General features: G+C 32.0%; 1 protein-coding gene and 1 long non-coding RNA gene across 8 annotated transcripts; one reads left to right on the forward strand and one right to left on the reverse strand.

The window, feature by feature from the left end:
- Positions 1-1,513: 1,513 nt before the first annotated feature.
- Positions 1,514-2,667, reverse strand: LOC112033180 (uncharacterized). The gene is made up of 3 exons (XM_065765904.1): positions 2,641-2,667; positions 2,454-2,532; positions 1,514-2,358 (listed from the first exon to the last, which is right to left on the reverse strand). Exons 1-3 carry the CDS (start codon positions 2,665-2,667, stop codon positions 1,607-1,609), a joined length of 858 nt encoding a protein of 285 aa, XP_065621976.1. The 3' UTR covers positions 1,514-1,606.
- A 1,897-nt stretch (positions 2,668-4,564) lies between these two features.
- Positions 4,565-9,424, forward strand: LOC112033183 (uncharacterized). Of its 7 annotated transcripts, none has more exons than XR_010625786.1 (5): positions 4,568-4,868; positions 5,881-5,954; positions 6,063-6,176; positions 6,669-7,157; positions 7,245-7,862. It is a non-coding gene; the product is annotated as an uncharacterized LOC112033183 (long non-coding RNA). The 7 variants fall into 7 exon arrangements; XR_010625788.1 differs by having other exon boundaries at positions 5,881-5,930; XR_010625790.1 differs by adding an exon at positions 9,069-9,424 and having other exon boundaries at positions 4,579-4,868; positions 5,881-6,176; positions 7,245-7,616.
- The last annotated feature ends 7,462 nt before the right edge of the window (positions 9,425-16,886 follow it).

The raw sequence follows: 16,886 nt of genomic DNA on the forward strand, positions 1-16,886 counted from the left end.
TTGGAATTCAAGGAAAGGATTTGAAGATTTTCTCGTGAAAGTGACTGCCAGATTTGAACAAGAAGAAGATTTTTCTCGGCGAGGGGGTTTTCCATGCCGCCGCTGGTACGGAAGCCAAGGTTGATGATTTAGATTGATGAGTTTTTTTTGTGCTTTCATATGGTTTAGACTAATGAGTTTTTCTTGTGCTTTCATAGCCAATTTTTTTTACTGATTTTGTTGCTAATTGTGATTTTTTTTTTATTCTATATATTTGAACATATTTTGGTGGCACTTACTAGTTATGACATAATTGTCCAACATATGGTTTCTTTTGCACTATATATCGTTTTGCATGCTCTAAGAAGAAGAAGAAGAGAGAGACTTGCAATATATGCCCGTGCAGCCGTGTTGACGGTTGCACGCAGCATTCGTACGACCTGTCCGGTGCGGATACACCACTTCTGGAGGTGCACCCCTGCTTCCTAGCTGGCATGTCCTAGCTGCAGCTATAAATAACTGAAACTCCATAAAGTTTAAATAGAAAAGAAAGTCTAGGGATAAATTTTTTTGTTAAATTTGTTGTCACAGTGATCTATTGTAAGTGATGGAGGAAAAATGGTAGATCTATGTCAAAGTGATTATCCATTACTAAATCAACAACTTATACAAATTTTCATAAAAGTTGTGACAAATGATGTGGTCCTAGAAGAACCGAAGAGAACCACCAAGAAGGAAATAGAAACACCAAACCCTAGCAATAAAACCCCATCACAGCACAACACAAGCAACTCAGCTATACACACAAACCAAACCCTACACTTCTACCCTTTCGGGTTGAGGCAGTGAAACTATGAGCTGAAAGTATTATTTGTTTCAAAATTGCAAGGATGCATCTCTAATTCTTTATTGTCGGTGTAAGTTATGGATATTCTATCTTTTAGTATATTGATTTGTCAACTTTAGCCATGCATATATCACATACAGAAAAAATTATAGCAGTCACAAGTAACATTGTGTGATTTCAAGTTCTTGAAATAAATTGATCCATTATTTCACTTTCATTTGCCAGATCCTTAAGAAGGATATATCCGTATCTTTAAAAACAATGTAAGAAAAAACCAATGAGCCACCAACTTAAATAGATTGGGGGCTTGGAAGCATCCAAAGCAAATTGCTTAGCAAAAAAATCCGACTTAAACATCCTTAATTTGTTATTAACACGTCACTAAAAATACTTGAGATCATGTCATTGTCTATATCACACAAAACACACATGTTTGCAAATTCCAAGGAATATAACAAAGGAATAATTCTAGAGTCACTCAATTTTTCCTAGCTAATGAAAGTAATGTTGCTCTATTTATAATATCATGTTAATAATTATGAAAAAAAATTGTAAAAGGTACTAAAAAATATACAAATTAATTAAGTTAAGTTTGTAATTATATTCCAACTTCATAATTACAAGAATTGTAAGTTCGTAACTTCGTCTCAAATGTTTTTGAATGAACCAAAAAAAAAAGGTGTCATGAAAAGTCTAATAAAATTAAAAGACAATATACGTAGAATCTATTTAGCTTTGTTAAGAAAAATCCAAAGCCAAGCAAAGCACTATAGCAACAGCTCACATTATAGAACAACCTTTAGTGTTATCATCACTAAAATAGTGGAAGACGGAGTTGCCAACTGGTGCATCCCTAGTATAGCAAGAACCATATAGTGGCAATGGTGGCGCAACCCTTGGTTGTTGCATCATTGGCCTATACTGATGATCATAATAAGCCGCTGGTAGAGGTGGAGGTGGCGGTGGCCTTGCATACATCCCTTGTTGATGGTGATATCCTTGATACCCATATGGTGGCATTGCTGGATACCCATATGGTGGCCTTGCTGGTAGTGGCCTTGGTAGAGCATAGCCATACCCTTTGGTTGCACCACGGAAAGGAGTGCCTCTAGTCTCTCTCCTGCCATTCACATGGTGATGGTGTAGAGGAGTACCTCTAGTCTCTCTCTGGTCATTCACATTGTGATGGTGTTGATGATGCCCATTTGGTCCATGGTCGTGCCTAGGCTTTGTTTTATGATTATTATGATGAGCATATTCACAATTTTCATCATGCAAATCATCACTATCATCAACTTCGCCGTCGTCATCATTATCATCAATATTAGAATCAGAGTCAGCAATGTGATTATTATGTATCTTATTGAATAAGTGGTTAAGTTTCTCTTGTGCAAGAGGGGGGTCCTTTTCATAGGACAAAAGCTCTGCCTTTCTTCCAATCTTTTTTATTGCCTCTACAACTTTGGTTGGTTCTATGTTACCAGTAACTTTAACTAGCCCTTGCTTTACATCAATATAGATAGAACTCACTCCTATGTCACCATAAAAAATGAGAACAATATTATTATAAGTAAAAATAAAATATAAACTAGTTAAAGAATTATTTCATAGAAAATTGAATATATACCATAGACCTTTTGCAACTTTTTTCTCAGTTTCCCGGGACATGCTTTACAACAATTAATATTCACTTTCAGCACACAAGCCTGCAAATAAAATCAAACATCATTCAAATAACAAATTACTGAAGTTTAAAAAAGATAAATGAATAGTATAGGGTATTTTTGTAACAAAATGGATGAGTATATATATACCGAACCGACAGGGCGATTGGCTTCCATTGAAAAGAACTTCAAGATATGCCTCAAAAACCCTAACAGCGAGATTGATTGGTGAGAAAAGAGAATTGTTTTGTAGATGACAAAGAAAAAGTTCACCAAAGAGAAATGTCTTCGCTTAATATAAATTCCTTGAAATATAGAGAGATATGCACAATCTATTACCCAAATGGAAAGATTTTTTGAAACCTAAATGAAAATATTTGTCACTAATAAAAAGCAAAGCCAGAAATTTTCAAAGATTGAACCACACTCTAATTGGCTTTATTATTTCTCATGAGGAATTCAAGCATATAGTAGATTGTAATTATTAATATACCAATAACAATAATAGCAATTCATTAGTACTAAGTATTATCATCTTTACTTTCTCCAAAAAAAAAAAAAAAAGTTTTATCATCTTTAAGACTAATAGTCATATCTAGCCCACAATAGGTGGGTGTTTGTAAATAGAATTTTTTATTGTTATTTTTGGTAATTAATTTTTTTATTATTTATTACAATTAATAAAAACACGTATAATGGGGAGAAGGATAAGCTAAGCTACCATAATTTTTTCATCCACTATTTTGAATTACTATTTTTTTTATTTATAAAAAAACTAAAAATACATGTATTAGTCTTAGGGTCATTAAAACACATTGGCCTCCTTAGAAAGGGCTAGGTAGACCTTTTTATCTTTCACTGATTATAGTGTGTTAGTTTAGCACAATGACCATATTACCCCATTTAAAAAATTGTCTCAATATATATAACTTCATATCAAAAGCAAGGGTATATGATAGTCTTCTTAACTCAACAGTTTCACTCCCTACTATGACATGCTACTAATGGAACCCTAGTTGGAACATAAACACATGAACAAGAATATAATCTTTCTTCTCTCATAGCCACTCATCCAACTACATCAATCACAAAAAACCCTGTCCATTGTAGGCATGCAAAACATTTTAGACAACAAAAACGCAAAAACAGATTGAAATTTGGCTACTATGCAACAGATCCACATACGAAATTGAAGAATTTAATCATTTTTATTTTGGAGGATGAATTTTTCTTTGCAAATATATAGAACAAAAAACCAATTTGCAATTAAAAAAAACAATATTATTTTCCTTGTAAAAACTAAACTTTATAATATGTAGAATGGTACATGCAGTTATGAATAAACAATGAAATAAAAAGAAAACGAAGAGAGAATAATGAAAAAAAAAATATTGCACCTTCTTGGTTTTTTCAATACACTAGAACACGCCAACTCACAAAACTGCTAGCGGCAGTTGGAGTCGCGGAGCACCTTCTTGGTTGGGATTGATCTAAGAAAACTTTGTTAGAGAGAAATCTGCAAGAAGGAAAAATAAGAAGAGAAAGTAGGTTTTGTGAAAGACAAAGAAAGGTACTCATATTCATATATATAGAAAGATATCAAATATGCACAATATCATGTCAATATATTCTCATAATGGAAATGATTTTTGGAGGAAAACAAATACTCCCTCTGTCTCATTTTTTTTGTCCCCTATTCCATTTTGAAATGTCCCAAAATATTGTCCTGTTTTTAAAAATAAAAGTCATTAATTTACTGATGTTCCTATTATACCCTTATTAATTTATTAATTCAATTTTTTAATAAATTTTTTTAAGGATAATTTTGGAAACTTATACATTTTTAAAAAGTAGACAAGACAATAAATGATGTTCCTTTAAAAAGTTTGACTTTTCAAACAAGACAAAAAATTTAAGATGGAAGGAGGAAAAATAATTTAATTTAATACTATATATAATAGCGGAAGCATTTAAAAAGTTGTTGTCACTTTAGAAAAAAAAGGCCCTTAAAATGCCGGCAAGTTTACAATTTATTCTTTAAAATACCGTACGGTGCGTTTGGAGAGGCTCACTTTCATCAAATGTCTATTTATAAAAACATCAAGCCGCCTATAAAAAAAAAAAAAAAAGAAACGCAAACCCTAAAACGCAAACTCCATATTTCGCTCTGACTCCCACCACTTCGCTGCAACTCCATAGCCACACAGATCAGAATACCGTGTTCCAGACCAACAAGCATACCAAAAAAGAAAATCCAAAAGGAAGCGAAAAAAAAAAAAAGACTCTGTTCTTCTTCTGCAACAATGAAAACTGAAAAACTTAGTTTTTCCTCTGCAAAAACAGGCGATTCAGAAGCGATTCAGAAGATAATTCAGAAGGTAGGAATGTTTTTTTCCCCTTTTTTGGTTTTCTATTCAATTACCGTTTTTAGGGTTTTGAAAATTAGTGTAGATTTATTGATGATTTCTCTCAAATTGAAATCGATTTGGTGCTGAAGAACATACATTTATGTGTTGCCAAAAAAATAAAATTCTGTCATTTCATTTATGTTGTTTTTAATTTTTTGTTGAAATATTTTCCCCTCATTATATTTTCGTTTCCCATGCCTCTTTTCTACCATTGTTGTTAAGGTTTTCCCAGTATATATTTAAAGTTTTTCGTTTGTGGTTGCTCTGATTTGAAAAAAATGAAACCCTAGACAGTCAGGTCTTTGCCACCATCAGATCACCGTACCCTCCACTGGTATAGTCTCTGTTTTCTGTACTCCTTTCCTCTTCAAATACTGTGTTGTTGTTTAGAAGACAGACTGAAACTCCTCACCATTGCCTTTTCTATTCAAATTAGAATCCTAAATCTTCAATATATCTATGATTTTGAATTCAAAACCGGCAGTTCCCCTTGCATAATTTTCTAGGGTTGTTCTTTTACCCCTTTTAAAAAAAATAGATGGGTTGATCCTCTTTCTTTGGATGCTTTGGTTTCAAATTATCCCTCTGTCTTCTTTTATTTTGGGTAACATTAGGGATTTTGTCCTTATCTATTGTGGTTAAAACTCAAAATTTACCTTGGATTATTTAAAATCTGAAATTATTAGACGAAAACAAAGTTTCCAGATAAAGTTTATGCAAAAAAGTGTTTACTGTTATGCGAAAATTAACTATTTTGTTTGAAGTGTTGTATCGTAATTAAATTTGGGCATATTGTTTTATTGTTGTTAATCTTGCTTTATGGATGTATTTGGAATATCCTTGGTCTACGAAAGCCAAATCCTTTGCCAACATCTTTTACTGTTATCCTTGATGATACTTTATCTTTCATTGCTAACATATATGTTCTAATTCTGCTAATAGAACAGTTTGATAAAATTACTGATTTTTTGTTTTATTCTAGAATTCTTAATACATGGAGGTGGAAGGAAAATAAGGAGCATGGTCTTGCAGGTTATAATGATACACCATTTTATGGTAGATACTGTATATGTTTGTATTTTAACAGAGAGAGTTTATTACATTGTATTGTATTATGTTAGACACTGTTTAACTAAACAAAAAACGATTCCTTGAGAATAACAGAGATCAATGGGGAGAGAGAGAGAGAGAGAGAGAGAGAGCAATTTGCGGGCGGGCACTATCATCGCTCTCCATAAACCAAAAAAAGGGCCTCCCTCCACTGTTTAACTGCTACAGGTAAAGGTTTTATTTTTATTTTTATTTTTTATATTACACCATAACTTGATTTATATGTTTAGTCGTTTGGTTGGATAGGTTTGGATTTATGTATTTGAGTTAGATTTGGATTTGGCTACGGTAATTGGGTTAGAATTGTTTCTACTTAATGTAATTTTTTTAGATTGATTTTGGTAATTTTTCACAAGGAGTATTTTTAAATTCTTGCCTTTTGAAAATATGAATTCTAATTTGTGATTTCTTTAATTGAATTTTTTTTTTTTTTGGTGTGTAATGAGCATTATTAAATTCGTGTCTTTTCAGTCAAAAAAATTCGTGTCTTTGGTTTTTTGTTATATCCTGATTCAAAATCTTGGTTTCTCTATTTGTGTTTGCCTTTTGTTGGAGCCTTCGGACTTTGTGGAATTATAAGGGTGTGGACATAAACCTATTAATGTTCCTTAAGTTTTTTTTCTCTTTTTTGATACCTCATCATTTCTTTCTTTGTTTTAGAGTTATGATTGAATTTCAACCTATGGTGTCTACTGTTTATGTGTTATTAGAGAACAAACTTTTTGTTTGTGCTATTAATATTTCATTCTACGCAAAGAGCAAAGAGTAGGGAGGTGATGAGACATGAGAAAATCAGAAGCGTTATCAACAAAGGATGCATTTTCGACATGATTGGTAGACGTGATGCTGTTGGCTAGCATTCTTTGTGGGATAACGTTTATTGTCTTCACCAATATGTCGCTAACATATTGTTGAAGTGACATATTGTTGAAGACAGTAAACGTTATCCCACAAAGAATGCTAGCCAACAGCATCGCGTCTACCAATCATGTCGAATGTTGTTATGGAGGTGCTTGACATCTGGGAGGTGCTTGACATCTTCTGTGAAAAATCTGGTCAGAATGTTAGTCAATCCAAGTCAAGGGTGTTTTTCTCGCCGCATGTTGTTATGGAGAGCATGGAGGATATGTGTAGTCTTCTCGGGTTCAGGTCGACTTCTTCTATTGGAAAATATTTGGGAATTCCTATTAAGTATCGGGGGCAGTCAAGTCATGATTTTGATTTTATTTTGGACAGAATGAAGCAAAAATTGTCGGGGTGGAAGGCTAATATCTTGTCTATGGCAGACAGAACAGTTCTTATCCAATCTTCTTTGTCAACCATTCCCAATTACACCATGCAGTGCGCTTATCTCCCGAGCAAAGTGCTGGATGGTATGGGCATTAAGGGATGGACTTACCATATGTGTGAACAAGAATTTCCAAGCTGTCGAGGTAGAGCTGGATGCAAAAGCTTTAACAGATGTCCTCAATAACCCCAGTCAGACAAATCCCATCTTTTCCCCCCTACTGGATGATTGCAAGCAGCTAGCATCTCAGATCCCTCACATTCGATTCAGTCACTGCTACCGTGAATCCAACAGATGCGCTGATTACCTCGCAAGAAAAGGTGCGAAACAAATCGAAGACTTCTGCATTCTTAGTTATCGTCCTGTGGAGTTAATTCCTGTCTTTAACCATGACTTGTCTGGTTTATTTGTAAGTAGGCATTGTCCTACTGATCTTTTGCGTTTGTAGTTTCTTTTGTTTTATCCCTTTTACCCAAAAAAAAAAAAACAATATGTTACTAACACAAGTTTTAAACTTTTAATTTTTCTTCACCTTTCTTATATGACACACTTTGTACTTCTTTCTATTTGTTTATAAATCTTCTATTAATTCTTTTAATTGTTTCTTCAAACTTATCTAAACATATGGACATCCTCATAAATTCCTTAATGTATGCCTGTACCACTCTGCTCAGGTTTAAAATTTACCAAAATATAGAGGACAAGACAGGGGTATATTAATGCTTACATTATTTTTGTGAGACCGTTGAATTACCTTTGAATCTTTGATATGGGAACAATCTTTCACATTTTTACAATTCAAACCATATTATAATGTTCGCTTTAACTTCTTTGGTAGTCTCTTTTTCATCTTTCGCTTGAAATACATATTTACTAAGTTCTATGTCAAGTATGACGCTTGGGTATTTTGCAATAAGATTTGCTGGATCAAACTGACAGTTTAGGATGGCCTGATTTTCATTCTGTTTATCTCCTACTTTGTATTAAATTTTGTCCATTGATGTATTTGGGTTTGAATTGGCTCTATTTTGAATATTTTAGTCAGCTTTTTCTTCAATTTTTTTTTGAATTTTCCTCAGCATAGCATTCTTTTTTAAAAGTTTTTTTGTCTGTAATATTTCACAATTGCTTTTCCTTAGCATCTGAATTTTTCAATATCCATATTTTGTAATTTTGTAAACGGAAGCTTTTCCTATTCGAATTAGCATCTGCCTTTTCCCTACTTAATAGGCTAGGGTTCTTCTTTGGATTCTTTTGTTTCAATTTATCATTTATGGCTTTTGTTTTGGTATCATTAGTGGATTTTTCCCTTGAAATTTTGTGTTTAAAAGTCAATTTCTCCTTGGAAGGTTTTATATTTGAATTTTAGAGTGTTATGATTTTATCTAAGTTATGGTTTTTTAAAATAAATAAAAATGTTTGGTTTTGATTTATGATTAAAAAAAAAAGTAGCCAACTGAATGTTAAAATTGTGTTATCTTTGTTTACTAAACATGGTTGTATTGTTTACACATTAATTTTAAGATTATTATGTGGAACTTGAAAATTATCTTTGTTTTAAAACATGGTTGTATTGTTTACACATTAATTTTAAGATTATTATGTGGAACTTGAAAATTATCTTTGTTTTAAAAAAAAATGTAATATGGGAAAAATCTTCCACTTTTTTGCAAGATTACTATGTTTGCTTCAGCTTCTTCTGTAGTCTCTCTTTCATCCTTTTCCCTGTAAATTAAAAATCCTTATTACTCCATCATTTTGTTGAAACACAGATTTACAGCGTTTTCTGTCAAATACGACACTTGGGTATATTCTGCAAGAAGAGTTGATTGATTGAACTGACTGGTTAGGATGCCCTGATTTCCCCCATGTTTATTTCATATTTTGGATTAGATTTTGTCCATTAATATATTTGGGTTTGACTTGGTTTTGCTTTGTAAATTTTAGTCAGCTATTTTGTTTTAAGTTGATTCAATAATTTTTAGTTATAGCTTTACAACGTTCTTTGCCATATAAGACACTTGGGTGTTCTGTAAGAAGAGTTGCTAGATCAAACTGACAGGTTGGAGTGGCTTGAGTTTCCCTGTATTTATCTCATATTTTAGATTAAATTTTGTTGATTGCTGTATTTGGGTTTGCATTGGTTTTGTTCTGCATATTTTTATCATTTTTTTAAAAGTATTTGGGTTCAATTAGTTTTTGTTTTGGACTGAACTAAACTGAACTGTAAAACTGTTATGATTCCATTAGGTTTTTCCCATCATTTTCCAGTAGCAAAATATGATGTTAGGTTTCTCTTTTGCCTTTCTTTTGGCTATGCTTTCTAATCAATTTGCCTAATTTGTATTTTTGTGGTTTTTAATTCAGTCTACCTCAAAGATTACATTGTTGTGATTTTGAGGGATTTGAATTTCAAATTATGATGATTCTGAAATTATTCATTGCAATTTCAAACGGAGTTTTTATATATGGTTTATGATCTCCATCATTTTTCCCTACTGGTGTTTGCGGGTTTTGGTGTAATAATTGATAGTAGATAATGTTGATAGTGCATAGAATTGATGTTTGAAGTGTAGTTATTGGCAATGGTTGCTGATCTTTTAGTTCTTTTAATAGCGATAATATATGTGTTTGGTTTGATTGAACAGGAATGGCCAAAGAAAATTATGCAGTTTCTTTTTCAAAAATTGTTGAAACATAGTGATGTGCGTACTTTTGGAATAATTACTAGCAAAAATGTTTTCTCTATGTCATGGAACCATGTCGTTAATACAATTTTTTTTTTTTTTAATTTCTTATAAAACGTTCATGAATAGTCTTTCAGTGGATTTTGTGTGTGTATATATATATGTATATATAAAGTCCAGTATTTCTTTTTCTTGGTCTTTTTTGTTGCAAAAGCCGTTACAAGTAGGAAAGAATCCTTAAAATTGCTTCTAATATTGCTGCATTTGGATGATTTAAAAGTTATATAGGCATGAAATTATACATAAATTTGTGATGTTTCTTTCGCTGCTTTTGCGTGTTTGAGCGTCTGACATTTGATTTTTAAATTTATCTTATCAAATTTAGTGCTAAATTTAATGTCTGAATCTCTTTGATTGTTTTTTCTATTTAAACATAGGTTCATTTATTCAATTTCTTTAGCTGAAGAAGTATTTAAATGAAAAATGTAAAACGAACAACAATTTTACTTCTCTAGCAATTTGCTTCCAAGGAAGGAACTTCACACCATTCTCTTTAGCTGGATTTAAATTTCAATTGCTAGATTTAGGAAGGAATTGAACAAATGGGAAGTAAAACCAAACTTCAAAACATAGATTTATGACAAAGAACAAAAAATTCAAAAACAAAAAATGAAATGAAGATTATCAAATTAACATAGTCATAGATTATTATTTTCAAATATTCATATGGGCGAGCATCAAAATGGAGATTATCTATTATGTGACTAATTAGTGAATGTGAGGGAAGAGTACAAAAAATTAAAATGAAAACTTACTAAGAAATGAAAGAGGAGCCAGTTGTTGGCATTTTAAGGGCCTTGACAAACCACCTATTTAACTTATAGTTTTTTTTTTTGTTTTTTGGCTAAATTTTAGTTGACTGTAGAATTAATTTTTAATTCTTTTGCTAAATGTTTTCTAACTGTAGATTTATTTATTTATTTATTTTATAGGATCTAATTGTAGATTGGTCATGAATAAATGTGCCATTTTATTGGGTTTGGGCTGGTATATAATCTCTTAGGAATTGACATGTCACATATATATCTATTTAATAGAAAGGATTTGATAATCAATATATTGCTTAGCTATAGATTTGCAATTTATAAATAATGTCATGTTACATTATTGGATGGCATTTTCCAAAAAAAAGTGGGTGAAGTAAATTGAGTTAAGTGTAAATTTGTCTTTGAAAATATTTAAAATTCATGTAGGAAAATCTACTGAACCTTGGAATTTTGGTCTACATTCTTATTTATGCGTGTATTGTGGTTCAATTTTATGGTATGAAGAGAGAACAGTAAAATCTAAGAGGCCTAAGAACCCAAAATTCTCTCTCTGTTGTATGGAGGGTAAGGTTAAGTTGCCTTTGCTTAAGAAAGTATCTTCTCTTATTGATGCGCTGTTACAACATTCATTTTGTTTGACAAAGGAGCTGAGAAAATTGTATCCAAGACTGCAAAAGAACTTGCAGAGATGCAAGCAGAGACAATTTCAAATAGAAATGCCAATTATATTTCTTTATTGTTTGAGAGCTGAACTTTTATAAACCTTTACCAACGTTGTACACATACATATCATTATAAACCATTTAAAAAAAAAAAAAAAAATTTACAAAGGTATGCTGCATGTTTTCCGTAGCGTTTCCTCTTACATACTTTATCTTTATTAATACTTTCCTCTTATTGTCTTGGGCTTCATCATGTAAGAATTCTATAATTACTAATTATAATTGCAAAACAAAATTGTATATTTGGTTTGTGGTCTTTAGCATTTTTTAGTTTTTCTTACGATTTTCATGAATGTTGTCATTTTGGGATGCTGTATTGTGAAATTTCTCCAACGTAGTCTTTCCTAACACAGTATTTGCATCCTATAAGATTTCAACCTCACAAGCACTCGATAAAAAGGACTGCCCATTATAATCTTGATATGATTGCTTGATTAAAAAGTAGAAGACAATTACAAAAGTGAATGGTTAGAACTTAAAGTAAATTATTAATTAGAATGAAGACATGAATGTGAATGAGAATGTAGAAATTTACTTGAAATTCTGAGTTAAAGAAATTCTTATTTTTTATATTGTATCTTAAAATTGAGGTTTACATGGTTTGATTGATTCGGCACATTACTATTTATTGTTGAAGAGAAATTTCAATTTTGAACATTTCTTAAAATTAGATAAATTTTCATTAGAATACTCATGATATTTGACAATTTCTAGCTTGCAAGGTTAGTATAGTACTATGAATGCAATAAACTTATTTAAAAAAAAAAAAAAAAAAAACTAATGGTACAGGACATGGTATGTGTATACTTAGCTGAGTTAAAGAAATTCTTATTTTTTATATTGTATCTTAAAATTGAGGTTTACATGGTTTGATTGATTCGGCACATTACTATTTATTGTTGAAGAGAAATTTCAATTTTGAATATTTCTTAAAATTAGATAAATTTTCATTAGAATACTCATGATATTTGACAATTTCTAGCTTGCAAGGTTAGTATAGTACTATGAATGCAATAAACTTATTTAAAAAAAAAAAAAACTAATGGTATAGGACATGGTATGTGTATGCTTAGCTAAATTTGTGACTGTGTATACAAAAATTGAAGTTGGATGTAAATGTCCTACCAAGGGAGATTTAGAATATAGTTGGTAACGAATATTACTTCCAAACATGTTCTAGGGATTTACAAAATTAGAATGTTTCCAGTTAAAATTATTTGTGCCACACTCATTTTTTTTGCAGCATTTATGTTTGGAATTCCTAATCTACACATTATTTACTATGCACACCTCCAAGTATAAATTTTGTAAATGTGTTTTTTATACGATAGACGCTAGACAAGATGCTCAAAAGAAGTCAAGCTTTAATTGCTTAAAGTCAAATTCTTTTTTTAGACACTATATGCTTAAATATACTACATTATTTAAGTTTAAATGTATACAGTGGAAGTATGATAACTAAGTTTATGTTAGTTGCAGAGTTCATTAATATATAAAATGATCCTGCGCATTGCGCGAGTTAAACACTAGTATTCAATAATTAAAGGGGTGAGACAATTATTGAAAAAATAGCTTTAAAAAAGAGGTCTATTAAATAATCACATGATAATGGATGGTAACTTTGAGTCTTTAACTAAGTAAATAATAAAGCTTTATCCATCATTTCATTAATTTAGCTAATTAAGGCACAAAGTTTATTACCAATAGACTAATCACACATGCTTTGGTGGCATTTAGGTAAGACACAAAATAATAGATTGTTGTTGTTTCACACATGTATTACCATTTATGCATGCATGCCAAGTGTGTCCTAAAGTTAATAAAACATTAAAAATCAATAAAATTCTATCATTCAAAAAATAAATAAAATTTTCACGGGTTGGGTTAAAAACACCAATTGATCCAAGTTGTTGGTAACACAAACTGGCATGTGGATGAAGTAATCAACATTGTAGGAGTTGTCTCTATGGCTATGGGGTGAAGTCATTTGAGAGGGACATAGAGCTCTCAAATGATTGGAAGAAATTGGGTAAATGTTATTAGGTTTTTGTGATTTTTTTTTGCTAGCATTTGTAATTGATTTGTTATTATTTTTGCTTAAACCAAATTTATGATTTATCCAAAGATTTTTCTTGTTATTTGGATATGCGCATTTTTGTTATCAATTTTTGGGATTTCATGGGTCAGCTTGTAAATTTTTTGGGTGTGGGAGGCCAAGTATATAAATTTTAAAGCCAAAAGTAATTTTTTTTTTTTGTTGTGTTATTATATATACTAGCGAATTTTTTTCCAAAGGCTGGGGACGCCCCCCCTCAACCCTAAGGTAGTTTCATGATTGTTAAAAGGTATTATCACAAATAAGAGGAGGAGGTATTATATGCACTGAGTGCATGTATTCCCCTCTGCCATGCATGGAGGTGGACCAACACGTATTAAAAGAGCTAACCATTTTCAGCTCCCCATAATTCCAAGAAAAAACCTCACCATCAAGAAAGGGAAAAAAAAAAAAAAGTAGATACATGAAAACTTCCCTTTTTAAGGGGTGTTTGGGATATACTGGGTATATGCAGCTTTTTTCTTCAGAGCCACATTTAAGGGGTCCATCTCATAGGAGAGGGGCCCTTAGGACTTAGGATCTCACATTTGTGCAGTCCATCCCATGTGAGAGAGATCTTATTATACCAATACATTTGATGTACTTTTTGTTGACAACCAACCAAAAGGCTAGGCTAGCTATACTAAAGGAGTTATTCACCTGAGCACTATTAGGGTTCATCATTGGGCTTAACTTAAGTCGAAGGATATTGGCCCAATATGCCAACATCCTTGATAGAAGTAGAACCATATGCTCAAATCAAACGTGGTCACTGATGGCAGACCATATCCCACATCATCATTCATCATGGTGAGAGGACGCACCATTGCCAACACAAGGGCTCTCCTTCTCTTATCCTCTCATGATAACATTTGATGTACTTTTTGTTGACAACCAACCAAAAGGCTAGGCTAGCTATACTAAAGGAGTTATTCACCTGAGCACTATTAGGGTTCATCATTGGGCTTAACTTAAGTCGAAGGATATTGGCCCAATATGCCAACATCCTTGATAGAAGTAGAACCATATGCTCAAATCAAACGTGGTCACTGATGGCAGACCATATCCCACATCATCATTCATCATGGTGAGAGGACGCACCATTGCCAACACAAGGGCTCTCCTTCTCTTATCCTCTCATGATTCCACTATCATAACAGACATTGTAAATCTTCGTGGAAGAGTGCTCGATATGCCTGTTATTTCCTCTTTGCTTGACCAAGGAATTCTATAGGGACACATGTTCCCAAGACAAAAAGGAGGAATGGATACTGCGTCAAATACTCTTTTGGGAAGCTTCTTTTTTATTAATTTATTAGATTTAAAAAATATAAACAATTGCACCTTATGAAAAAAAATACTTTATTTTTAAAATACAGGGAATAATTTTACTGTAAATTTTTATTTTTTCATGAATCAAAAGATATAGGTGTGATCTTATTATTTAAAAGTAGAGGAAATGAAATTTTAAATAATGACATTACGTGCATGCACTTATAAAAAAAAAAAAAAACCTAATTTTCAATGTAAAAGTAAACTCTTTTGTATTCCCTATTCTACCAAAAAGCTACAATGTGGACACCGCAATCATCATTCCTTCGACTTCTTTATATAGCCTTTGTTGGGAAGGAATTATATGAAATCTTTGTTCGACCAAATTGTATTCAATTATTATGCAAAGATATCTTCGTTATCAAGACCGTGTTGTGTTTTTTTTTTTTTTCTTTTTATTTAAAGGTCCACCTAAATCCATCAAGCTTTGTGTATGCTTTTTTACTTTCTTAGATTACTGTTCTATTTTTTTCCCTTCTTAAACTATTTCTTTTAAGAATAAGAAGATTGGATTGGAATGAACAATAAAAATACTCTTAAGAGGATTTTATTTTTATTGATAAGTTACACTCGCACCAATGGATCTTGAATCCACGATTTCACCTTCTAACTAAATGATCAATTATTATGGAAGAAGGGATTATTAGTTGAGCCATAACTCATTGGCACTCTGATTTATCTCTAAACTCTCCCAATTGAAGTTCCACGACTCGTACAACAAGAATAGAGTTTACAAAAAATTGTGCCACACCCTTCACGTCCTTGAGCTCTATTAACCAGTTGGTTTGGACTTTGGAGGACTTGACAAAGTTCACAGGCATTGAATGCTTGAAATGTAGACAAAAAAGAAGAGAACTCTAAACTACTATGAAAGAACTTCCCCCTAACTGTAGTTTAGAGTTTCACAGTTAAGATCTTGCCTCAAACCAGATATTCATAATGACGGTATATATTACTCTACGAAGATTTTACCTTAAACTGTATAAGCAAACTGGAAGTCAACTGCAGGACCACACGTCCTTGAGCTCTATTAACCAGTTGGTTTGGACTTTGGAGGACTTGACAAAGTTCACAGGCATTGAATGCTTGAAATGTAGACAAAAAAGAAGAGAACTCTAAACTACTATGAAAGAACTTCCCCCTAACTGCAGTTTAGAGTTTCACAGTTAAGATCTTGCCTCAAACCAGATATTCATCATGACGGTATATATTACTCTACGAAGATTTTACCTTAAACTGTATAAGCAAACTGGAAGTCAACTGCAGGACCTGAAATGCAAAAATTGAAGCAAAAACCACTTGGTATAAACTTTTTTGGGTACTGACAGTAAGAGTTTCACTTTTGATTTCATTACAAAAAAATGGCAAGCATTGGTTAGGAGAATTTTGGGTACACAACTGGCGTACATGTATGTGTGCGTTTGGCATTATTAGCTTATTTAGTTTTTTGGTGATTGTTTATTGCTGAAAGTATATTGAAATATACTTGCACTTTGAAAAAAAAAATGTGGTTTTAAAAAGCTGTATATACCAAAACAGACATGTGGACCCAAACAGACAAAACATACCCTCTATTCTCATAAAATTATATTAAAAAAAATGATAGTAAACACCAGTGGTGTTCACAAAATCATATACCAAGGGATAAGAACACCCTTTCCAAATAACAATAATATTCTAATAATTTCGTTAGTTGCCAAGTTTTGAAAGAATGTGTGAAACTAGTATCTCGAGTTTTTAAAACTCGAGATTTAATTAGAACTCGAGTTTTTAAAGCTTGAGTTCAATGTTTTTGTGCTACCTTTAGCTGGACAAAATTGCTATGTGGAGCCACGTAGAAATCGAGTTTATAAGACTCGAAATCTGCATAATCCAGACAAATCCGCTGCGCTTTCAAACGGCTCATTACAAAATCCTCAAAGTTCAA

Source organism: Quercus suber, unplaced genomic scaffold (genome assembly GCF_002906115.3).
Source record: "Quercus suber isolate HL8 unplaced genomic scaffold, Cork oak 2.0 scaffold_23, whole genome shotgun sequence".
NCBI classification, from domain to species: domain Eukaryota; kingdom Viridiplantae; phylum Streptophyta; class Magnoliopsida; order Fagales; family Fagaceae; genus Quercus; species Quercus suber.